Consider the following 26699-nt stretch of genomic DNA (forward strand, 5'->3'; position numbering starts at 1 on the left):
AAGCAGAGTTTAAACAATGGATATTATTATTAACTGCTAGAAAAAAAAACTGAAGCTGACAGAACAACTGAAGTTTTCCGTACAGCTGTTCCAAATGGAGTGTTAGAGTCTGAGAGACAGAGCTGTAAATATAAAGATAATCTATAAAGTTTGGTCACCCACAAATCAAAGAGCAATTTTACATTTCCACAGTGTAGAAGTGTGGCTCATGCACTGATATTTTGCTACATCTTGATTCAAGAAAAGCAACTGCCATCAAGAAATGTAGTTTACAAATAAGAAACACTAATATATATGATGTGAATTTTCACTTTATATTATGCATTGGAATTTCTCTGCCCTCTAATAGTGAAAAGCTCAAGTACAGGCTGTGCCACATTTAAGGGTACTTAACAAAAGTATCACAGGACGTTATTACTTATCAGTTGTATAAAGACATTTATGAATTTAGAGACAGAAGCTCTAAATTCAGCATTATATGTGTTATAGTTGGCTTCTAAGTATGCATCTTAGAGATAGGATAAGTGGTAAAAGTCTTATTTTTCAAAATATAATTTTGTTTTTAAAAGCTATGTTAAGATTTTCATACTTTTAGAAATGTGACCATCATAATTAAATTTCTAACTACATATTCACAGGTGAAGGGGAAAATGGACTCAATTCAAACAAAAATTGAATCTCCAAATTGACATTCTAAACTGATGGTGTTTATTATCACATGTTATCCTTTGATACAAATACTTTAACTTTAATCAATCTTAAATCATCTGTGGAAGAAATTTATCTTTGGAGATGTCTTTGCCTATTTTGGGATTCCCAGGCGGTGCAGCGGTAAAGAATCCACCTGCGATGCAGAAGAAGAAGACACGCGCTCAATCCCTGAGTCAGGAAGATCTCCTGGAAGAGGGCATGGCAACCTATTCCAGTATCTTGCCTAGAAAACCCCATGGACAGAGGAGCCTGGTGGGTTGCAGTCCATGAGGAAACAAAGTCAGACACAACTGAAGTCTCTGAGCAGTAGCAGCAGTCTCTATTTTATTTTTCCCTTGCTCATCTTTGTTTATTTCCCTTTCAGTTTTACTGAAATATTATTGACTCAGTACTGTATAAGTTTATGGTATATTGATATACATATTGATATATATTGATTTGTCTTCTATACATCATGACATGATTGCCACAGTTAAGTTTAGTGAATATCCATCATTCTTTATAGATAAAAATTTTTAAAAATTTCCTTGTGATGAGAACTCAGAATTTCCACCCTTAATTTTCATATATAATATTCAGCAGTGTTAATTATATTTATCATGTTGTACATAATGACCCTAGTACTTATTTATACCATAACTAGAAATTTGTACTTTTTAGCTACTTTCATCCAATTCCCTCTCCCTCAACTCCCTCACCTCCCATTTCTAGTTACCACAATCTGATCTCTTTTTCTATGAGTTTGCTTGTTTGTTTTGAACTACAACACTATGTTAGTTCCTGGTGCACAGTGATTTGATATTTCTATGCATTTAAAAATGATCACCACCTAATTACCACCTATCACCATACAGAAACAGTACATTATTATTGACTATATTCTTCTCACTGTACATTTTGTCCCTAATCTTAAGCTGAAGGGTATTGTATGGTATGGTACTATGGTGCCAGTGATATTTTAAAGAATCTATGACACATGCTTTTTATCATTTAAATTTGGATTATAAAATATATATTTTCTTATAACATTTTGGGAAAGAAGAAAAACCAACTCAGAACATCTTGAAATCACCCTTCAATTATTTTAAATGTCTCTTAGAAACAACTCCTTTGTTTTAAAAACTAAAGTGCTTTTAATTACTGTAGGTGATAAGTAGTTCAGAATAGTCAAGGAAATACTGTGCATACTAGTTCTTGTTTTTATAAGCAAAAATCTGATTTGTGCTTCATGTTCCTTAATTACTTGTAACTCTTCAAAAGCCTAGTTCAGCAAGAGAAAGAATTTTCTGGCTTAAATCATAAAGAGATAGTATCAAAATAAATGAAACCCAGGTGATATTGCATGCATTGAGTTCATGGAGTAATTGCTTAGGAATTGACTGGGAATGTAAAAAAACTCGTGGATTCATATCTTAGAATCATGACATTGTTTTCTGGTCACATACATTACTCATATGCCACACCCATAATGACAGACTTTAAACAATTTCTGAAAGTATCAAAGTTCACCTTTTCTTTAGTGTTGGAGAATTCTGTTTATAAAAGGAAAGAAAATAAGCACCTCGTCATGTTTTAAATTAGCATGGGGAAATTCTCAAGTAGATGTGACAGCACTCAGAGGACTTGGCTCTCCCTTCGTTAAGGACTGCCAATCATAATTAGCAACAACAGAGATGTTATTCAAACCTAAATAAAAATTACAGAGAGCCTTTTTGAGTTAATATCTGTAAGAAGGAATATAGAAAAGAACTTGTCTCTGTAGCCTAGCTAACCTGTCACTGGGAATTACTCTCATTTTCTCTGTGTTCATTAGGGTCAGTAAACAACAGAGCCAGCCAATATCATTTTTGTTATATTCAAATTGAATGTGAAATATCAGATAACATTACAAAGGGACGCCTTTAGCTACTGCATTTCACGGCTTGAATCCTTTGGGGTTTTCTGACTAGGACACTGGCAAATTTCATATATTTGGCAATCTACACCGTTAAAATGGATGTCTTTTGGAATTATTCTCCTACTCTAAGTTTTAAAGAGATGCTTTCTCATCGACAGTCTTTTCTGTTGTCTAATTTGATAGAGAAGAATGTCTGACTCTTTGTGGAAATGAAAAAGTTGTGATTCTCTGTAACACTGTGATCCATCTGGTAGTGGGAAGAGTTCTTTATTTTCTTCCAAAAATTGTCCTAGGGTCTCAAAGTCAGTGGGTTGCCTTTCATGTTAACTCTTGGGCAGCAGCCACCACGTTATCTTCTATCATTACTAAAGGTCCTCTTTCTCTTCATCACTAGCATCTGTGGAACTATTTGATCCTTAAGAAAACTACCAAAGGGATTTTCCTTCTTTACTCCTTTCAGTATTTCTGTCTGCTCCTCTCATCAGCAGTGGTTTGTGCTGTGCTAAGTCAATTCAGTCATGTCTGATCTTTGCAAAGCTATGGACTGTAGTCTGCCAGGCTCCTCTGTCCATGGGGTTCTCCAGACGAGAATACTGGAGTGGGTTCCCATTTTCTTTCTCCAGGGGATCTGCTCGACTCAGGGATCAAACCCTTATTCTTGCATCTTCTGCAGGTTCTTTATTGCTAGCACCATCAAAGGTGGTTTATTTGGTCCCAATTTGACTGTGGCCCACTTAAATGATGTTGAACATTCCTGCAAGGACTGTGTCTTTCTTATGATCATATTCAAAATATCTAGGCTGGGAATGCCATACACTATACCCAAGGAATATTTATTAATTCAATTAATATAGTTATTTCTTGTTTTCTTTTGCTCTTCGTGCTCTCCTGACACATAGCGGGTATAGTAAATGCTTGCTGGTATATGGTGCAGTGATAAAGAATCTGCCTGCCAATCCAGGAGACACAGTTTCGATCCCTGGGTTGGGAAGATCCCCTGGAGAAGGAAATGGCAACCCACTCCAGTACTCTTGCCTGGAATATTTCATGGACAGTTCACGGGGTCACAAAGAGTTTGGAAATAAACATATGTGATAGTCTCAAACATTTTACATGACTATAAATATTTACAGTTCAAAGCACAAGACAAAACCCTCTAAAGTAGACTCTGAAATTTCCATTTGCAAGTAAACAGCAAATGAATTACAGACATTCACGTGTGTGAATAAGTCATAGAGGCCCTTCGTGGCCAGGATGATATGAGTCACTGACCATAAACTAAATATCAGGGATCTTCAAAAATCAAGCCTCAGTTTTTTTTTAGGTATGTGGATTGCACAGTCATGAAGATAAGGGAGGATATAAAATGGCAACAAAACTTGCATAAAATTGGTCTCTCATTCATGCATTAAACTACCTAATTCACAAGCTCTAATGTTCTAGCCAAACAGATGTACTAAGTTTATCTCTATAATGGACCATACTGCTTTTGCACAGTTGGATTCCCTGAGCTGTCTTTCTGGAATGGTTTGAGGTTACAGAATTTTTAAAAAAAAATCAGGCTTAGTAAATCACTCGCATATATTTCACATTTTTCTGCTTTTAGCCATCCCTGAACTTTTTTCAAACATCTCTATAATACTGAAATGCCTCTTTATTCCTACTCAATCTGGTCTAGTGGCTCAATAAAGACCATAATTATGAAATAACTGCTGTACTTCTCCTTAAAAGACTATATTTTTATTAGAAATTATCACTAATTCCAACTTTATTGCCTGTGCCTGGATACTGTCATAGATTGATTCTATTTTTCATAGGGTTTTTTGAGACTGTCCTTAATTTATTTTTAATCAAAGTGTAAAGATGCTCTCAGTATCTTTTAATGAGTTCACCTTTTCATTGTTAACCAGTGGAAGAATAGCAGCATTTCAAAGATGAAGTAGTTAATCTTATCCAATTGAGCATGATTCATCATTATGAATTTGTATAAATGTATAATCAACCTACAAGCTGTACCACTTATTTAAGGGAGCGGTTGAGATAGAAAAGTGCTTAACATATTTATAACTTTTGATATCTGCAGCTTGTTTACAGAACTGGAAAAGAATTTAAACCATATGGATACTTTTCTTTTGAGTATTCTCCAAAACTTGATGAAATTGGACCACCTGGAGATAAGAATTCAGAAAGCCAATCCAGAAGCTTGTCAGCATTCTCAAAAATAAGACTTCAACCAATGGGGGACTTTATACATTTCTCATCTTAGCTATTTAAAAAAATACACTAGTGGAGACATTCTGGATAATTTTCCATCCGGTTTAAATGAGTTTCATGGCATTGGGCAACAGAATGTAATCTAATAAACACAGTATTGCAGCTAACTCTATCCTTGATTTAGTTAAGCATTTGCTGTGCTTAGTCGCTCAGTCGTTTCTGTCTCTTTGTGACCCCATGGTCTGCAGCCCATCAGGCTCCTCTATCCAAGGGGATTCTCCAGGCAAGAATACTGGGGTGGGTTGCCATGCCCTCCTCCAGGGGAGTTAAGTTAGCACTTATTAGTTTATTTAATTGATCAGTATGCATTTATCAAACACCTAATATGTCGCAAAGAGTTGGGCATGACTGAGTGACTTACACTTTCTCTTTTCATGTACAAGACACGGAATTAGGTAAAGGGGCTTTAAAGATAAATAGGACACTGTCTTCTGTTCAAAGGACTCAGGTGGAGACAAATTTAAAAAAAAGGCAATTACACTACAGTTAAGTACTATGATAAATATATCTGACAGAGCATGGAAGATGGTCCTTAATCCCAGCAAAGACTTCCTGAAAAAAGTGAGATCAGAAGAAGAATTAGAAGATGCACAAGAATCTGCCATATGAAAGCAGGAAGAGGGAGGAGAGATTAAGAAATTGGTAATAAAGGCATTTCAGGAGTTGAGAAGTGTAAAATCAGAGACATGACACAGTCTCATGTTCAAGAGACAAATACAGAAATACATTTTGGAGAAACTGGACAATTAGACATGAGCCATAAGTGACAGGAAATGAGATTCAAGATGGGAGAAGGGTCAGATGATGGAATATTGTTTATGCTCTAAATTACTTTTAAACTGTGGGCATTGGGGAGCCAAGGAAATATTTGAAGAAAGGGAATTATGTGATCAGCTTTCCATGACAGTGATAATTTGGGTATACATGAAAGTATGTGGATCATATAGTTACAGGAAATAAATTTGGAAAAGGGAGATGTATTATGAGATTCCTGTAGTTCAGATAAAAAATGAGATAGGCCTAATCGAGGTAACAATCTAGGATTTATCTCTCTAGATGAGAAGAGATTTCCACTCCTAGAAATAAACTGGTAAATTTTGCAGGACTTGAAAATAGGTGGATATAAGGAATAGAAAGAAGAAGAAATCAAAATGGTTTTCAAAGTTTCTAACCCATTTAAGTCATTAATGCATCAGCTGGAATAGAGAATATGAGAGGCTAAAAGGTTTAAAGTGCAAAATAAATTCATTTATTGACATATTGGATTCTGTGGAATCTCTGATATATCCTGAGAGTCTAGTGACAGTACACAAAACTAAAATTTAAGAATGGATGATGTAGATTTGGAGACGTCTGCATTTTGGTAGTAATTGAAACCACACACAGAAAAACTGGCTAGAATGCGAAGAAGTGAGATAAAAAAAAGATTAATTGCATTTAGCTTTACCACCTTCTGTTTCTAGTCAATGCTCATATCTATGAAATCCTACTTATCTATCCTCACTTACTGACAATTTTGACACATGGTTTATTTTCTTTTTCTCTAATCTAAGTCAACCATCATTAGATATGGTTCATCTAATCCTCGGTATCTCATTTGATTAAGTTTGAGGTCCTTCACAACCTCTTCAGTCCAGTTCAGTCATTTAAATGTGTCTGAATTTTTGCGACCCCATGGACTGAAGCATGCCAGCCTTCCCTGACCAACACCAACTCCCAGAGCTAGTTCAAACTCATGTCCATTGAGTCGGTCATGCCATCCAACCATCTCATCCTCTGTTGTCCCGTTCTTCTCCTGCTTTCCATCTTTCCCAGCATCAGGGTCTTTTCCAATGAGTCATTTCTTTGCATCAGGTGGCCAAAATATTGGAGTTTCAGCTTCAGCATCAGTCCTTCCAATGACTAATCAGGACTGATTTCCTTGAGGATGGACTGGTTGGATCTCCTTTTAGTCCTCTCAAGTCTTCTCCAACATCACAGTTCAAAAGCATCAATTCTTTGGTGCTCGGCTTTCTTTATGGCCCAACTCTCACGTCCATACATGACCACTGGAAAAACCATAGCCTTGACTAGACAGATCTTTGTCAGCAAAGTAATGTCTCTGCTTTTTAATATGCTGTCTAGGTTGGTCATAGTTTTTCTTCAAAGGAGTGTGTGTCTTTTAATTTCATGGATGCAGTCACCATCTGCAGCAATTTTGGAGCCCCCCAAAATGAAGTCTGTCACTGTTTCCATTGTTTCCCCATCTATTTGCCATGAAGTGATGGGACCAAATGCCATGATCTTTGTTTTTTGAATGCTGAGTTTTAAACTAGATTTTTCACTCTCCTCTTTCACTTTCATCAGGAGCTCTTCAGTTCCTCTTTGCTTTCTGCCTTAAGGGTGGTGTCATCTGCATATCTGAGGTTATTGGTATTTCTCCCCGAAATCTTGATTCCACCTTGTGCTTCATCCATCTGGTATTTCAAATGATGTACTCTGCATATAAGTTTAAAAAAACAAGGTGACAATATACAGCCTTTATGTACTCCTTTCCCTATTTGGAACCAGTCTGTTCTTTCATGTCCAGTTCTAACTGTTGCTTCCTGACCTGCATACAGATTTCTCAAGAAGCAGGTCAGGTGGTCTGGTATTCCCATCTCTTTTAGAATTTTCCACAGTTTGTTGTGATCCACACAGTCAAAGGCTTTGGCATAGTCAATAAAACAGAAGTAGATGTTTTTCTGGAACTCTCTTGCTTTTTGGATGATCCAACAAATGTTGACAATTTGATCTCTGGTTCCTCTGCCTTTTCTAAATACAGTTTGAACATCTGGAAGTTCCTGGCTCACGTACTGTTGAAGCCTAGCTTAGAGAATTTTGAGCATTACTTTGCTAGCATGTGAGATGTAGCAATTGTGAGGTAGTTTTGAACATTCTTTGGCATTGCCTTTTATGGGACTGGAATGGAAACTGACATTTCCAGTCCTGTGGCCACTGCTGAGTTTTCCAAATTTGCTGGCATATTGAGTGCAGCACTTTAACAGCATCATCTTTTAAGATTTAAATTGCTCAGCTGGAATTCCAGCACCTCTGATAGCTTTGTTCATAGTGATGCTACCTAAGGCCCACTTGACTTTGGAGGTCTGGCACTAGGTGAGTGATCATACCTTCATCGTTATCTGGGTCATTAAGATCTTTTTTGTATACTACCTCCTCAGGAATCCACATCCACATGTCCCATTTGGTAAATACAAACTTTGGACGCTCACACTAATGTTTCCACTATTGTTCTTTGGCCTCATTGAGAACTGTACTCTCTCCTACTACTACTCTATTACCTTCTGGTCTTACTCACTATTGGACTCATCATTAGTCCTTGTATTTTTTTTTATTTCTCCATGTACCCTAGAATCTATGATTTCAACCACAGTCTTGGCAATAATCTAAAGTAATTTGCTTTGTTACCCTTTTTTTCATGCACCTAACTATTCATAGTTGAGCCTAAGTTTTTGTTTTTTATTTAGTAAACACTCATGTGATACCGTGTAAATTATTGCATCTAAGAAGTTCACATTTTAAAGCCATTTATTACAAAGCAATGAGGTGGCACATACAGAGTGTTTCCTGCAAGAGAAGCTCACACCATCATACAAATTTGTAATCCCCAACCTGGACTACAGAATTCTTCTGTTTCATTGACTCTTTTCTCTATTTTGAGGATGCTCTCTATGGAGAAATCAACCATCATGCTGTGAGAAAGCCAAATTACCCTATAGAGAAAGGCCACAGAGGAAAATAGCTCTCAGCTAGCATTAACTACCAGACATGTGAGTAGAATGAACAAGCCTTCAGATGAGTTTAGCTTGCAAACTTTGGGCTGTCTAGCGGGAGTTCAGAGATTATTGAGCGAAGACAAACCACCCTCACCATGTTTGTCTGAATCTGTGATGCACAAAATTGATAGGTTTTAAATTAATTTATTACACAGTTAGAGTCACTGGAAGACTACCAATAAAAAGGTTATCATGAAATCCAATGAACACCTTTCAAGTATTAATTTTAATCAACTCATTGAAATGTTTAACTCTGTCAACCAAACCTTCCATATTCAAATATTATCTTTACTTTGTGTGTGTACAACTAGATGGTATATGTGGTACTTGCTTCTTTCTTGTCATTTTTTATAATTTATCACCGAAATCTCCTCTACCCATTCATTTCCACAGGGCTCTGTCCTAGGCCTTTTCTGGGTAGTGGTTCTCAGTCAGGAGTAAGCAGTTGAGAACAACTACTCTGTATGATATAATTCACTTTCTTGGCTTCAATTATCTCCTATATGCCAATATCGCCTCAATATAATCCAATATAATTCAATATCGCCAAAATATAATCCAGCCCAGATGCCTTTTCTGTGCTTCTGACAAATATATCAAACCACTAACAAGCATTAGAAATATACCCCTGGATATTTCACAGATACCATAACTCAAAGGGACCAAAATGCATGTATTATCTTCCCTATCACACCTGCTCTCCCTAATTTTTTTTCCCCAGAAATGACATCAACATCCAATACATCTAACTTCCCAATCCAGAAACCTAGTATAAAATTTCACCTCCGTTGTGTCCTTCGATATCAATCCCCATGCCACTGTATAATTTATCATGTTCTATTGACTCCAATTCAACAATACCCTTCTCTTTATTCCTGATGCCATCTTTCCTTTGTGCAAATCACACTGCCTCTTAAGTTATTACAATACTCAGATAATTTTTCTCCCTTTCCACATTGTTCTTTTTCAATTTTCTCCATTTGATGATCAGAATATTTCTATAGTTAAAATTTAAACATGTATTCTCCTGTTTAATGTTTTTTAACTGCTGATAATTTCCCTGAAGATCAAATTCAAATTCCTCGTATTAACAAATATATCTTCAGTCTTAGGTTTATCGGTTATATCCTGCAATGTTTACTGCACTTTCTCTCTCACTTCTTAATCTTCAATTCTGTCCTACCATCTATGTACCCTTCCTCCATCCGCTTCTCCAATAAGCCCTTCGCATAGTTAATTATGTCTGTTCATACAGTATTAACTCAAAAAGCCTTCTTTGCCACATTAAGACATATGTAGCCTCCCTACCTCTATGATCTCATAATAGTCTGTGCTGATCTTTACCACATGTGGGTTTTACATGTTTGTGTCCCAAAGGACTTGTAGATCAATGATGGCAAAGACTCTTTTGTTCACAACTGTATACTCAGTGCCTAGCAAAGTTTTATTAAATAAAAGGTGTGGATTAAATGTCTACTCCATGGACTTCCTAGGTGGCACTAGTGGTAAAGAATCTGCCTGCCAATGCAGGAGACACAAGAGATGCAGGTTCAATCCCTGGTATGGGAAAATCCCCTGGAGAAGGAAATGGCAACCCTCTCCAGGATTCATGCCTGAGAAATCCCATGGAGAGAGAAGTTTGGCAGGTTATATACAGTCCATGGAGTCAGAAAGAGTTGCACATTACCGAGCATGCACGGATGCAAATATCTACTAGATTAGTGGTTACGTAATGGACCAAAACTTTCTGTGATAAATATATGAAGATACAGAAAGGTAGTGGGGAAAAGCATGGTTAAGGGGCAGATTTTAAGAGAGATTAAAAGTCTAGACAAAACATAATTAGTCAAATGAGAACAGAAAGGATGAAATTTAATGGAAGATCCAATAGCAAGTGTATTTAAAAAATAAGATGCTATTGAGAGTCGTATTAATAAATATTAAGGCAAAAGCATCATGTGTCTCCACTGTGACACCTATGTCTCTTCTTCAATAGATATAACACGTTTGCAATAAACTAATAATTCCCTAAGTATTTTATTATTTTGTTTTCTATGATGGCAGTAGTCTCAAATAAGGGATTTAATAAGCATTGTCCAATTCTGAAACAGAGTCAAGTAATTACATAGACAAGTTTAAAGAGTAGGCAGATTGACTATCAAACAACACAGCAAAGACCTTCTGTAGAATACAGTGAAATTTCAGTTAAATAACCGGTAAAGAATATGTATTAAAGTGAAAGATATAGCATAAAATTTCTTATTGGAATCTTGAGGGCTTTCAACTGCCAATAAATATTTTTAATACACGAAATGATTTCTTTCAACAAAAAGCAAGTCTCAACATCTCTTACATATGTAAATAATTAAGCAATATCTGCTCGTACTAAGTATTTTCATCCCAGTAAGACTATTTCTCAGAATTTCAGAGTTTGGGAAAATCTCATCTTGAGTTTCTTATGAACCTGACATCTGACATTTATCTTTGTCTTTGTTGATGAAATTGAATTTACATCAAAAGGTGCTGTACCATTTTTTTTCCTGGAAATCTGGTGTTTGAGGCCCACTAGGAAATAGTAGAATATGTTCTTTTCTGAGTGTTTCTCTGAAGACCTTTTAGGCAATTTATTGATGTCAAGATACAGAACCTTCCTAACTGAATTCATGGCATATGAAACAACACACTTCTTTTTTATACTATACCATATTTTTTATCCTTACCTTGTTGTACAAAGGATCCATACACAAACCACATGGAGTTGTAGAGAGTAGTAGAAGTCATTGAACCCATTTGTAATCGTGGAGGATTAAGCCAATTCAAGAGGTAGACCAGCAGACCCACCAGAAGGACTGTGCCAGCAATGCAAGCCCATAGTGAGAGATCGAATGGTGCAAGACAAGCAAACATATCCACTGTCTTTTCAGCCCTTCGAAGGAGGACTCCCACTGAGTAGTCCATGTAACGCGTGGTGAAGTCCACCACATTCTCACGGTCTGGGGTGATGGTTAAAGCAGAAATTCCTATGTCGGCTCTCTGAGAAATGGAAGAGAAAGGAATATGTTAGCAGTGTGAAAAACATCTTTATTTGTGGCACTGTAGCTTGTCTTGAGGGAAAAAAATAGATGCCTCAGGCAAATCTTAAGCCTTTTTATAAAAACTGAAAAGCATAGCAGAGACTTCTTAGAGAATAGCCATATGTGAATTTTGCATTTCCTACTGCAAATCTTAGCTCAGGAGAGTTAGACAAAGTACCTTGTTCATATTATCAGTGCATGTGAAATCAGTGAATATTTCAGACACAAGTAACTCCTGAAGGAAACTGTCTTTTTTCCTTGGGTAACTTTATCAAAGCCATCATTAACACAATAGCAAAGATAAAACTTTTTCTAAATAATTCTTCCTGAGGAAATATTTCCAAGAAATTCAATATATTATTACTGTGTAAATTATTAGGTTATTAAAAACATTCAACATGGCATTTCACCCTTGGTTTAGACTTCTCTGCATCAAAATTTATATTATTAGGTTCTACATACATTAGAGTTATTAGAGCTTTTATGGCACTAAGCTATAGCATCATACACGAGAAGTTTCTACCATAATTTTATTTTTTAAACCTCAGAAACATTTTAGTAAACAATTAAAGATTAAGGAGACAGATACTCTTCTTGGAGCAATAACTATTCTTCTCAGAGTGTGCCTTAGATCCTCAGTATTTAGCACTCAAAATCATAGCATATGCTATTTTGCTTATATAACAAGGCACATGGAATTGTAGTGAAAGCACAGAACAAATGACTTCACATTTAAATTCTATGATGTAAAAAATATTTAAATATCTAAACGATGCATGTTGTTTGAAATAATGATCTATAGCTGTGACTAAACTTGCAGAAAACTTCTTTCAGACAAACACAAACAATAGTAAGTTATTGAACATTTCCACTGTTCTTTTTGTTTAATGAAAGAATACAGAAAGTGGTTTTAATGCTTTTGGAGGAAAAAAGACATGAAAAGTAACATGGCTAGTGGAATGCTAAACCAACTCAGATACATCTAGCTTCTGAAATAATAACAGCTACAAAGATACTCTACCTAAAATTAAGCTCTGTGTGTGTGTGTGTGTGTGTGTGTGTGTGTGTGTGTGTGTGTGTGTATCAGCTCACCCATATATTTTGGTGCTAGGCCCTGTGGTAAGTATCAGAAAAACTTTTCTCATTTAATCCTTACAATGAGTTATGAATTACATGTTTTCTTCTCCATTTCATAGATGAAGAAACTAAAACTTCAAGAGTTTAAGTAACTTATTTCAGTCCTCACAGCTACGAAGTTTTCAGAAGCCAAATATTAAAGCTATGTTTTTCTTACTGCAAAGCCTGTGCTTATAATCATTTTACCATACTGCAAGAAATCATTCATTTGCCAAATGGCTCATATTGTAGGTAATTAGGATAACTAGTTTTAGGAAAATTTTTACTTTAAAAGAGCTTGAAACTTTGCTTTTCTTAATTTTACTATTTATACTGCAACAAGGCTAGATTATCATTAACTACTGTGAATTTAGGCTTATTAACTGAGAAGCATTAAACTTAGTAACACTATATGGAAATGAATTTTCAGAGAAATAGTTATTGCTGTCAAGCTCATGTATTTATTTTGCATTGTTTAGTTACTAGGAATCGGGTTTTTTCTGAAAGAAATGTAATCTGGATCCTTAGTACTTTAGTCCTATTTTTTCTAAGCTTCAGTTTACCTGTTTGTGAAATAAATATAACTGTCTTTAGTATGACTATCGTGAGCTGACTCACATATCCCAACCTCAGTGGTGAATAAGTAACTCCTCATGATTCAATTAAACTCTCAAAAAACACATTTCCTTTTTCAGGCTATTAAAGTACTGTGGATCAGTAATTTACGAATTGATGCACTAGGGACTCAAAGCACTTTATGAGTCAAAGTAAAAAAAAATTTCCAACTAAGGAGGAATTTGCTGAAAACTTTAATATTTAATAGATTAAATATTTGTAAATGTTCACAAATATTTCACTGATAAATAACTAGATGTTTTACATTTAATGATTATGAATCAGAATAATCACTATACTGATTTTTAATAATAGATACTTGCACGTATCACACGGCAAATTTCTGTAATGTAATAAAAATGTCTGGGGAACACTGTGTTGTGTTACTGTTTTCTTTTGGAGAAGTGAACTGATTATTTTGCATGTGCTAAAATATTTATTAAAAATAATAATTGCTCTTCCTGTTTCTATGAAGAGCTTCCTAAATTCTAGTCTACTGTCAACACTTGGTTATTCTGTGCTCAAGGAGAAATTCCCAGTCACCCTGCGGAGAGGATATTAGAATCATAAAATGGGCTTTTAAACTGCACAAATGCATTTTCAAACACAACACACACCCAAAAACATACAGATTTTTCTGTCTCTGAGATTTGTATACAACTTCCTGAGGAAGTGCCTCACTCCAGACTCGTGAATCAGTAATATAGCAGACCATTGTGCCTGTTATTAGTATGTGATCTTCTATACTTCTAATAAAGAAGCTGTACTGGAGCGAAGGAAAAAGCAAGAACCACTGACTCAGAAGGATGGTCCTAAAACTTCTTGAAAAGGTCCAAATAACCAAAAATACTCCAACAAGCATGCCTTTCTTTCGTCCCCTCTTTGTCTATCATTTGTCTATGTCTTTATGTATCTATGCATGCATGTATGTATGTGTATTTCAACTCACTAGTTCAGATTCTACAATGACTTTTCATATCTTTAGCCTCATAAAATATTTAATTTTCTCAGTCCCTCTCTCAGAAGATGACCTCCACTGCTATTTTACAGAGGACACAGAAGATACTGAATTAAAATTCATACTTATTTCTATTTCTCAATCTATATCGCACATCCAGCCTATCTGATTCATTTTATGTGCTATGAAGAAACTGTCCTATTTAATGCCAACTCTCTATCAATAAACTTAACAACCATTCCTTTCCATTTCAGAGGCTTAAACATCCATTTCTCGCCAGTTTGACATTGGCAATCCCCTGGACTTGGGCCCTTTTCTTATTTGAGATCCTCTGCCTCTGCAAGCCCATTCATATCCAATACCCCCATTGATCCCCATCTACACACATGATTCACAAATTTATACTTCTAGATTTAGAGCTGAGCTCTGGAGTCTAGACTGATTTATGTAATTACATCATTGATATTTCTATTAGATGTCTCCAAAACACTTCAAATTTAATGTGGCCAAGACCACAACACAGGTATTCAACTCAAATCAGTCCTCTTCCAATGTTCCCTGCTTCACTGAATATCTTTTCACATAAGTCTTAAATCTTGGCAGTCTTTCTGTTGAGCAAATCTCATCCTGTTTCCTACCACAGTTTAAAGGTTTTCTGTGGATTTGTACTGCTTTTAAGAAAGGAGATTAAAATCTTTAACAAAGTCTATACATCTTTGGATAGACTATCCTCCATCTACCTCAACATATTCCTACTGGACCATTTTTCTTTCCAGCACTTCTTTGTGAGACATGATCTTCTTACATGCTGATTATACTGTCTGAATTGATCCTTCTGAAACTTCGAGTGAACTCTTTTTCATATTCATAAATCAGCTCAATTATCACTTCCACAGTGAAGCTATCCGTGGGCTGCTTTGACTAGACTAGAATAATAATTCTGTTCTTTACACTCTCAGAAGGAGTATCCACTTTCCTAGAGTTATACCAGTTGTAATTTTACCCATATTTGTATGATTTTTGACCAATGACATTTTCTATTAGACCAAAATTCCTGTGAAGTCAGGGACTGTCACTTTAATACAAAAAATTGGCATATTCTTGTATCCAGCACACTTATCTGGCATAGATTCATCATCAATAAATTCTTGCTTCATATATGAAGGAAGGTGGAACATTTATTAGATTTGCATTAACCAATTCTTATAAGTTTTCTATTTCTCAGCATAACTGACAAAGAGGGGATTTTACAGAATAAAAATAAAATGGTAATATAAGAATGTACTATTTTATAGAAGTTATAGAAGATTTATATCTTAATTATTTCAATAATTAAAATCAGGTTCTTGCTTTATCAATATACTTATGTTTATGGTATTTACCATTAGCTAAGGTAGAGTCTACTAGGGCCGGTTCAATATATTACAAACTATTATTATATGTCAAGTGTTTAATGTAAAAGTGCTTATTTGAATTTTGATAAGATCTAGCACTAAAACTATTGTAGAATATAAATATTTTTCAACTGTTCTAATTACATAGTTGTAGTATTTACCTTGACAAGAGATAGAAGATTTGCATTCTTCTAGTCATATAAAGAGATGGATGGATAATACAATGAAAGTGAAGTAAAAGAGCTAGTTGCTCAGTCATGTCTGACTCTTTGCGACCACATGAACTGTAGCCTGCCAGGCTTCTCTGTCCATGGACTTCTCCAGAAATTCCAAGAAAACTGGAGTGGGTAGCCATTCCCTTCTCCAAGGGATCTTCCCAACCCAGGGATCGAACCCAGGTCTTCCACATTGCAGGCAGATTCTCTACTGTCTGAGCCACCTACAAAGCCCTGGATAATACAAGGGACGTGCCTAATAAGCTATAGGATCACTGACTTTCAGAAACTTACACTCAAAGTATTGAAACACATTTACTCTAAGTTTAATTTGAAATAAATGAGCATATCCAAAAAACAGTCATGTAATTTATGCTTGAACATAATGCTGAGAACATTATATTACTAATACCAATAGCTATACATTTATTTAATGTTTACTATATATCTAGTGCCATGTTACATGCTCCACATACATTATATTATTTAATATTCTAACAAGCCCAATTACAAAGATGAAAAATTTACATTTGAAATATTCTAATTAATATAACGTATTGATTTTATTATGAACTGATATATACTTCTCTGTATCCTCTATTAAGTATGTTTCTGATACATCACATTATAAATCTAAATAGATCTCCCTCTATGACAATTGTTCAAATACTTAGAGAATACTAGCTTATTCTCTACTTAGAAAAGTTACTTTAAAATAAAAATAATTTTTTTCTTCAATCACTCTTCTCAAGATATGATTTCCATATCCCTCAAAATACTGGGTATGTTCCTGTGAATATAATCTAATTTATCATTGTCTCCTCAACTGGTATGAATAATATAGTTTTTTGAAACAACACTGGAGACTGAATCATTTTTTACTTGGTGAATTATAACACTGACTTATCCTAAGTTCAGTTCAGTCATTTAGTCATGCTCAACTCTTTGGGACACCATGGACTGCAGCACACCAGGCCTCTGTCCATCACCAACTCCCGGAGTTTGCTCAAACTCATGTCCATTGAGTCGGTGATGCCATCCAACCGTTTCATTCTCTGTTGTCCCCTTCTCCTCCTGCCTTCAATCTTTCCCGTCATCAGGGTCTTTTCAAATGAGTCAGTTCTTCACATCACGTGACCAAAGTATTGGAGATTCAGCTTCAGCATCAGTCCTTCCAATGAATATTCAGTACTGATTTCCTTTAGGATGGACTGGTTGGATCTCCTTCCAGTCCAAGGGACTTTCAAGAGTCTTGTCCAACACCACAGTGCAAAAGCATCAATTCTTCGGCACTCAGCTTTCTTTATAGTCCAACTCTCACATCCATATATGACCACTGGAAAAAACCATAGCTTTGACTAGATGGACCTTTCTTGGCAAAGTAATGTCTCTGCTTTTTAATAAGCTATCTAGGTTGGTCATAACTTTTCTTCCAAGGAGCAAGCGGCTTTTAATTTCATGGCTGCAGTCACCATCTACAAGTGATTATGGAGCCCAAGAAAATAAGCCTGTCATTGTTTCCACTGTTTCCCCATCTATTTCCCATGAAGTGATGGGACCAGATGTCATGAAGCTAGTTTTCTGAATGTTGAGTTTTAATTCAACTTTTTCACTCTCCTCTTTCACTTTCATCAAGAGGCTCTTTAGTTCTTCTTTGCTTTCTGTCATAAGGGTGGTGTCATCTGCATATCCGAGTTTATTGGTATTTCTCCCAGAAATCTTGATTCCAGCTTGAGCTTCATCCAGTCCAGCAGCATTTGTCATGATGTACTCTGCATATAAGTTAAATAAGCAGGGTGACAATATACAGCCTTGACCTACTCCTTTCCTTATTTCGAACCAGTCTGTTGTTCCATGTCCAGTTCTAACTGTTGCTTCTTGACCTGCATACAGATTTCTCAGGAGGCAGGTCAGGTGGTCTGCTTTTCCCATCTCTTGAAGAATTTTTCACAGTTTGTTGTGATCCATACAGTCAAAGGCTTTGGCATAGTCAGTAAAGCAAAAGTAGATGTTTTCTGGAACTCTCTTGCTTTTTCAATGATCCAATGCATGTTGGCAATTTGATCTCTTGTTCTTCTGCCTTTTCTAAAACCAACTTGAACATCTGGAAGTTCACACTTCACGTCCTGTTGAAGCCTGGCTTGGAGAATTTTGAGCATTACTTTGCTAGCGTGTGAGATAAGTGCATTGATGTGGTACTTTGAGCATTGTTTGGCATTGCTTTTCTTTGGGATTGGAATGAAAACTGACCTTTTCCAGTCCTGTGGCCACTGCAGAGTTCCAAATTTGCTGGCATATTGAGTGTAGCACATTCACAGCATCATCTTTTAGGATTTTCAACAGTTCAACTGGAATTCCATCACCTCCACTATCTTTGTTCGTAGTGATGATTCCTAAGGCCCACTTGACTTCGCATTCCAGGATGTCTGGCTCTAAGTGTGTCGTCACACCATCATGATTATCTGGGTCATGAAGATCTTTTTTGTATAGTTCTTCTGTGTATTCTTACCACCTCTTCTTAATATCTTCTGCTTCTGTTAGGTACATACCATTTCTGTCCTTTATTGTGCCCATTATTTCATGACCATTATATCTACTACTGTGGGTAAGAATCCGTTAGAAGAAATGGAGCAGCCATCATAGTCAACAAAAGAGTCCAAAATGCAGTACTTGGATGAAATCTCAGAAACAACAGAATAATCTGTTCATTTCCAAGGCAAACCATTCAATATTACAGTAAACCAAGTCTCTTCCCCGATCAGTAATGCTGAAGAAGCTGAAGTTGAACAGTTCCTTGAACACCTCCAAGACCTTCTAGAACTAACACCCAAAAAAGATGTCCTTTTCATTATAGAGGACTGGAATGCAAAAATAAGAAGTCAAGAAGTACCTGAAGTAACGGGAAAATTTGGCATACAGAATGAAGCAGGTCAAAGGCTAACAGAGTTTTGCCAAGCGAACACCCTCTTTCAACAACACAAGAGAAGTCTCTACACATGGACATCACCAGTTGATCAATATCAAAATCAGTTTGATTATAGTCTTTGAAGCCAAAGATGGAGAAGCTCTACACAGTCAGCAAAAACAAGACTGGGGGTTGACTGTGGCTCAGATTATGAACTCCTTATTGCCAAATTCAGACTTAATATGAAAGTGTAGGGAAAACCACTAGACCATTCAGGTATAACCTAAATCAAATCCCTTAAGACTATACAGTGGAAGTGAGAAATCGATTCAAGGGATTAGATATGATAGACAGAGTGCCTGAGGAATTATGGATGGAGGTTCATGACATTGTATAGGAGGCAGGGACCAAACCATAACCAAGAAAAAGAAATGCAAAAGGGTAAAACTGTTGTGTGAGGAGGTCTTACAAACAGCTATGAAAAGAAGAGAAGTGAAAGGCAAAGGATAAAAGGGAAGATATTCCCATATGAATGCAGAATTCCAAAGAACAGCAAGGAGAGATAAGAAAGCCTTCCTTAGAGATCAATGCAAAAAGAAATAGAGGAAAACAACAGAAGAGGGAAGACTAGAGATCTTTTCAAGAAACTTAGAGACACCAAGGATGCTTTTCATGCAAAGATGGACTTAGACTATACTTGGGATCAAATAAAAATTACTGATCTTAAAATTATAAAATATTTAAAAACAAAATACTGCTGATACAGAAGTCCTCAGAAATCCTGTGCAATTGATTTTGAAGCAAAATATTGAATTTTACATAATTTATGGGGTTCTTGAGGCAAAATATTGAAGTGGTTTGCCATTCTCTCCTCCAGTGGACCTCCTTTTGTCAGAACTCTCCACTATGACCCATTCATCTTGGGTGCCCCTGCATGGCATGCCTCATAACTGCACTGAGTTACACAAGCCACTTACCACTACAAGGGTGTGATCCATGTTGAATTTTATATTTGTCTTTCACCAATTTCATTCTTTGGTTCTTTTGATCTTCACATCTATCTAAAACATTTTGAATCTTTACTATCAACAATACATCACCTTTTCCTGCTCATTTTGCCTCATTTGGAAGTTTGAGAAGCAGGCCTTTACTTCTTTATTCACATGACTAGTAAAATACTTATAAAGAGTGCGTAGGCAAATTCAAAGTATTGAAACTTACCTCTACAGTGCTACCCACTTTGACAATAGTTCATTAGTTAACACTTCAGATATGATGTTTTTAGTCATCCACAAGTATTTTTACTATATTGTCATCCAGTCAATTTTCCCTATATAATTTTTAAATGCTTTGTAAAAGGCATTATTGAACTCAAAATATATGAGCAATCATATTCATCTTATGAATAGCTAATGCCATCAAAAAAGAAAATGAACTGCTTACTTCATTGCCACCTGTAACACATCTGATTAATAATCCATTCCATAAATTTATCAGAAAATAAAATCAAATTCATTGCTTTGTGAGAATGAATTTTCTTTTCTAATTTTGAATATGTTAATCCCAAATGATATAACAACTCTCTTTTTCTTGTTTTGCACATATTATCTATAGTAACTCATATATCACCTCAGGAAATGCATTTATTCCCTTAGGATATCATTCATATAGACTTGGAAATTTGAACTCATTAAAGGTGTCTCATGAAAGACTCTTGGACTACAAGGAGATCCAACCAGTCCATCCTAAAGGAAATCAGTCCCGAATATTCATTGGAAGGACTGATGCTGAAGCTGAAACTGCAATACTTTGGCCACCTGATGCAAGGAACTGACTCATTGGAAAAAACCCTGATGCTGGGGAAGATTGAAGGTGGGAGGAGAAGTGGACAACAGAGAATGAAATGGTTGAATGGCATCATCGACTCAATGGACATGAGTTTGAGGAAACTCCAGGAGTTGGTGATGGACAGGGAAGTTTGGCGTGATGCAGTCCATGGGGTTGCAAGGAGCTGGACACAACTGAGCAACTGAACTGAACTGAATTGAAAGGTGCCTTCAATTCTTTTAAGTATTTTCCACTATCATTGTTCTTCTTCTTTTTTTTTTGCTGCCCTGCATGGCATGTAGGATCTTAGTTCTTAACCAGGGATCAAACCTGCACTCTGCTTTGGAAGTATAGAGTCTGAACCACTGAACCATCTGGGAAGTCCTTCCGCCTATTCTCTCATTTTCACCTTAAAAACTTTTTTGCACAAAGTGGAGGAAAAATCATTATTGAAGAGCTTTAGCACATATTTAATAAGCCACTAGGTCTATCCTGCCTATTCAACTTCTTAAATCGTACATTTGTTCTCCTACTCTCCACAAGAATGAACCATTCACAGACTTTAAAAAATTTCTTGACAGTTTTCTTAAACATTGTTTTTTATTCTTTGATCTTGAAATAATATTTTAATGTAAAAATTTCAGGTTTGCTTGGGAGAAAACAGGCATTGAAGAAATGCTAGAGAGGATGAAAAGAAGGGTTGGGGAGGGAGGGAAGAAGGGGAGGGAAAGGTGGCAGAGAAGAAAGAAAGAATGTATTCAAGTCTTAACCTTTACTTAATGATATATGACATGACTTTTGGCAAGCAGGCAAACCTAAATCATTTTAGATTACTCATCTGTATAAAGAATAGATTGAATTGGTAATATAGAGCCTTTCCAACTTTGAAATTTTAATTCTAAAAATCACTTATTGAGACCTTATATTATGGTCATTTTCTGCTAATATGGGAATATAAACATTCTTGTTCTAAAGACCTTACATTAAAGACCTTAAAGTTTCAACCGGTCTTTCTTAGAAAATACAATATGTCAGTTGTTACTGCCCTTACAAAAAAACAAAACATAAGTACTGGGAGAAAAAACCAATCAAATTGTCAGAGTAATCACAAATGATTAATTTTCTCAATGTTAAGATTTTATGTATTTCTTTGAAAGAAACAAATATGTTTTTCACATGTCATTGTTATATATTAATATGTCAGTTTCAGTCATATTAATAAAAACATAGTACAATATCCATTGCTTTTCAAATATTCCACTGGAAGTGAATAAATATCCAGGCAAAACCAATGAGGTTGTCATTAAAGTAACTTTCATTCTTTAAGATTATAATCTTAAGAAATCTTAAGAAATTAAGATTATACTTAAAAATTCTGGAGAATTTTTAAAGAACAAAAAATTATAAAGAAAACAGTCAAATCCCAATAGGATGATTGGTACTGTAACTCCCTTAATGTTTTTATATATTTACTTTTACACTTCTATGCTTGAACAGCAAGGAGATCAAACCAGGCAATCCTGAAGGAAATCAACCCTGAATACTTATTGGAAGGACTGATGCTGAAGCTGAAGATCCAATATTTTCGCCACCTGATGCGAACATCTGACTCATTCGAAAAGACCCTGATGCTGGAAAAGATTGAAGGCAGAAGGAGAAGAGGGTAACATAGGATGAGATAGTTGGATGGCATCACTGATGCAATAGACATGAACTTGGGCAAACTCCGGGAGTGGTGAGGGACAGAGAGGCATGGCCTGTTGCAGTCATGGAGTCACAGAGTTGGACACGACTTTTGACTGAACAACATCCACACTTCTATGCAGAGTATTTGCAAGCTCATTGAAAGAAAGATTTTTTTTTTGAAGTACATTGATTTACAACATTATATTAGTTTTAGGTGTACAGCATAGTGATTATTTTTATAGATTATACTCCATTAAAAGTTATTACAAAATAACAACTATAATTCTCTGTGCTATACAGATTATCCTTGTTGCTTATCTATTTTATCATACTACTTTCTATTTCTTAATCTGATACCCCTATCTTGCTCTTCCCTTCTTCCCTGTCTCTACTGTAACAACTAGTATATTTTGTATATCTGTCTGTTTCTATTTGCTGTATACATTAACTTGTTTAATATTTTAGATTCTACATATAAGTGATGTCATACAGTATTTGTTTTTCTCTGTCTGACTTACTTCACTAAGCATGATATTCTCTAGGTCCATCCATATTGCTGCAAATGGAATAGTTTCATTCTTTTTTATTCCTGAATAATATTAAGAATGGTATTAATTTGATTATAACTTGGAGCATGATAAGGGAACTAATAATCTAATTAAGACAAGTACTAAGAATATTTTGTTACTACACTATAGCTACTAATATTTAACATCTATACAGTAGTAGCTATATTAGCTATACTAGCTATATTATATTAGCTATTTAACATCAATACAGTGCTTGTGTGTGTGCTAAGTTGCTTCAGTTATGTTCAACCCTTTGCAACCCTATGGATTGTAGCCTGCCATGCTTCTCTGTCCATGGGATTCTCCAGGCAAGAATACTGGAGTGGGTTGCCATTCCCTTCTCCAGGCGATCTTCCCGACCCAGGGATTGAACCCAGGTCTCCTGTACTGCAGGTGGGTTCTTTACCATCTGATCCACCAGGGAAACCATCATATACTGCTGCTGCTGCTGCTGCTAAGTCGCTTCAGTCGTATCCGACTCTGTGCGACCCCAGAGACGGCAGCCCACCAGGCTCCGCTGTTCCTGGGATTCTCCAGGCAAGAACAGTGGAGTGGGTTGCCATTTCCTTCTCCAGTGCAAGAAAGTGAAGAGTGAAAGTGAAAGTGAAGTTGCTCAGTCGTGTCCGACTCTGTGCGAGCCCATAGATGGCAGCCCACCAGGCTCCCCCATCCCTGGGATTCTCCAGGCAAGAACACTGGAGTGGGTTGCCATTTCCTTCTCCAATGCATAAAAGTGAGAAGTGAAAGTGAAGTCGCTCAGTCGTGTCTGACTCTTAGCGACCCCATGGACTGCAGCCCAGCAGGCTCCTCCATCCATGGGATTCTCCAGGCAAGAGTACTGGAGTGGGGTGCCATTGCCTTCTCTGATATATAGTGCTAGTAAGGACTAAATAAATTGCTAAAATGGGACAGTATTGGGATAGTAATGAACTGAAACCAGTCAATCTTAAAGGAAATCAGCCCTGAATACTCTTTAGAAGTACTAATATTGAAGCTGAAACTCCTATACTTTGGCCACCTGATGGGAAGAACTTACTTATTGGAAAAGACCCTGATGCTGGGAAAGATTGAGGGCAGAAGGAAAGGAGGGTGACAGAGGATGAGATGGTTGGATGGCAGGTTGTCTCCATAGTCTCTGTGATGTGAACATAATCACTACCCCTCCAAACAATGAGCCCACTCTCTCAGTACTGCTCTAGAAGAATGTACAATTTCTTTCCTGATTTGAAATGACTCTTTCAACATATGCTTAATTCATACAATCACACACACACACACATGTTCTGGGACTTCTTTTCTATTGGCCCAATTTCATACAATTTTAATTTTTTTATCTTTATGTCAATATTGTCAATATCTACAGTTCATGAATTTCTTACTTTCCATTATTTTCACCTTCAGAATTTTTGAAGCTAAAACTATGTAAATATATCTTCCAATTCATTTTAAATCACTCTTATAAATTCATAAAGTCACTTTGGAATTCTGAATGAACTCGAAGATAACATAATTTGGTCAAAATAATATTTTAACAGTCTTTGGATCTAAGAACATTATTTTTCTATTTATTCTAGTCTATTCAAGTTTGTTTATTCTCTCTTTTACAGCACAACCATATACATTATTTTAAAAATAACAGTGATATTCTGCAGACAGAACTATGTACTACTATCAAATTGAGGAAATTTAACATCGATACCATACTTTAATCTGCAGTCTATATTACAGCTTTGTCATTGGTCCCAATACTGTTCCATATTAGCAATTTAGTTCAGGATCAAGTCTTGTATTTAGTAGTTGTGTCTCTTAGTCTCCCTTGATCTGGAGCAGCAGTGAAGGATTTATCCTCTAAAGAACTGGTTGAGTTCACCTGTGAAACACTCTAGGCAAGGTCCTCTTGTGTGAGATAGTTCCTTGATAACTTTCGTATACATTGGTCTAAGTTCTCTTTTACTTGACTGGTTTAGATAATATGCTGTCTCTTTTGTTGATTATTTTCCAAGAACCAAGATTTAATTTATTAATTTAATTTGCTTAAAAATTTGTTTGCCTTATTACTTTCTCCTTTTATTTTTATCTTCCTTATATCTTCTGTTAAAATTTGTTGCACTTTTTTTAGCTTTTTAAAAAATTTATTTTTAATTGGAGGATAATTGCTTTACAATGTGTGTTGGTTTCTGCCATATATAAACATGAATAAGCTTTAGGTATTTTTAAAAATTGTATTTATTTTTAATTTTTTAGCTTTTGAAGATGGAATTAAATATATTTATTTTCATTTTTATTGATACCGATTTTTAAGACTATAAATAATTCCTTATAGATTCAGATAAGCAGTGATCTATTTTTAATTAATTTAATTATTTATTTTTGCTGCCCTCAGTCTTCGTAGCTGCATGCAGTTTTTCTCTAGTTGTGATGTGCATGCTTCTCATCGCGGTGGCTTCTCTTGTTGTGGTGCACCAGCTCTAGGCATGCGAGTTTCAGGAGTTGTGGCGAAACCGCTTAGTTGTTGTGAGACAGGTGGGGTCTTCCTGGATCAGGGGTCAAACCTGTGTCCCCTGCGTTGGCGTGTAGATTCTTAAGCACTGGACCACCAGAGATGCCCTGTAGTGTTTTCATCACCACTGCTTAAAAAAAGCCGGTGATATATATTTGCATTTCTCCTTTCTCTCCAAGAGTTGTTTAATAGAAGACTTCGTTAATTTCAGATGGAAATATTTTTTAAGTATTGGTCTTTTTCTAGTTTTACTGTATCTGGATCAGAGAAAGTTATTTGTCATACATCCTCCTCAATGGAACTTAATGGTGTTTTCCATGAGCCCTAATCTCTTACTGATTTTTGTTAATTTTTCATGTTTGCTTGAGAAAACAGTATATTATCACGATGTTATATTGGATATATATACAAAAAATTTACTAATATTTCATTATTTATGTTATTTATTATTTTTTGAATTTTGTTATATTTACTGCGTTTTTCTCTGTAATGCATTTTTGATGTTTTTATTTAGCTTTTGAAACGGTCTGTTCTTTTGTTATAGTGGTTAACTTTATATTTATACCTTTTATAATGCCTTTACTCCCCATTTTTCTTTCCCACTTAACCTTTTTTCTCTAAGTTTTAAATGAAATAGATGACTTATACTCACAGTTAATAATGATATTCTATTTTCCCCTTTCTTTTCTTCTTTTTCTTCCAGTGTTTAATAAAACCATCATTTCACTTTTACAACATATGATGATTTCATATTATCATTTAATCCATGTTTCTAACCTTGTTTTAGCATCAGTTTTACAGTTAAATGTACTAAATGATCATGATTAGTCATTCTACTAAGTTTCTCCTGTTATTTCTTGGTCAAAAGAAGCTCATGCTCTGCTAGTTTCGTTTCGAGGGGCCCATGTGTCCACTTTTCTCTTAGCACCTGTTTGTTTGAAACTGTTTTCTCTGTAGACATAATGGAGATCGTGAATGGATATAGGATCTCTGGCTAGCACTTAAAAAAATTCTTGATCATGCTTCTCTAGTGCTGGCTTGAAGAAGCTCTTGAGAAGTCTGATAGTGATATAACTTTTTACCATTAAAAATAGTTTGATCCTTTTGCCTTGAGGATTTTTTTTCTTTGTCTTTTAAGTTTAA

At 35.7% G+C, this 26699-nt stretch overlaps 1 protein-coding gene across 1 annotated transcript in view; it reads right to left on the reverse strand.

Annotated features, from left to right (window-relative positions):
• Window positions 1–26699, reverse strand: part of GRID2 (glutamate ionotropic receptor delta type subunit 2) — a 1506291-nt gene that overhangs the window by 299393 nt on the left and 1180199 nt on the right. The window contains 1 exon segment of the mRNA XM_065907436.1: window positions 11418–11730. Within this exon segment, the coding sequence (XP_065763508.1) occupies window positions 11418–11730 (313 nt within the window).

This window comes from Muntiacus reevesi, chromosome 16, assembly GCF_963930625.1.
Source record: "Muntiacus reevesi chromosome 16, mMunRee1.1, whole genome shotgun sequence".
Lineage (NCBI taxonomy): Eukaryota > Metazoa > Chordata > Mammalia > Artiodactyla > Cervidae > Muntiacus > Muntiacus reevesi.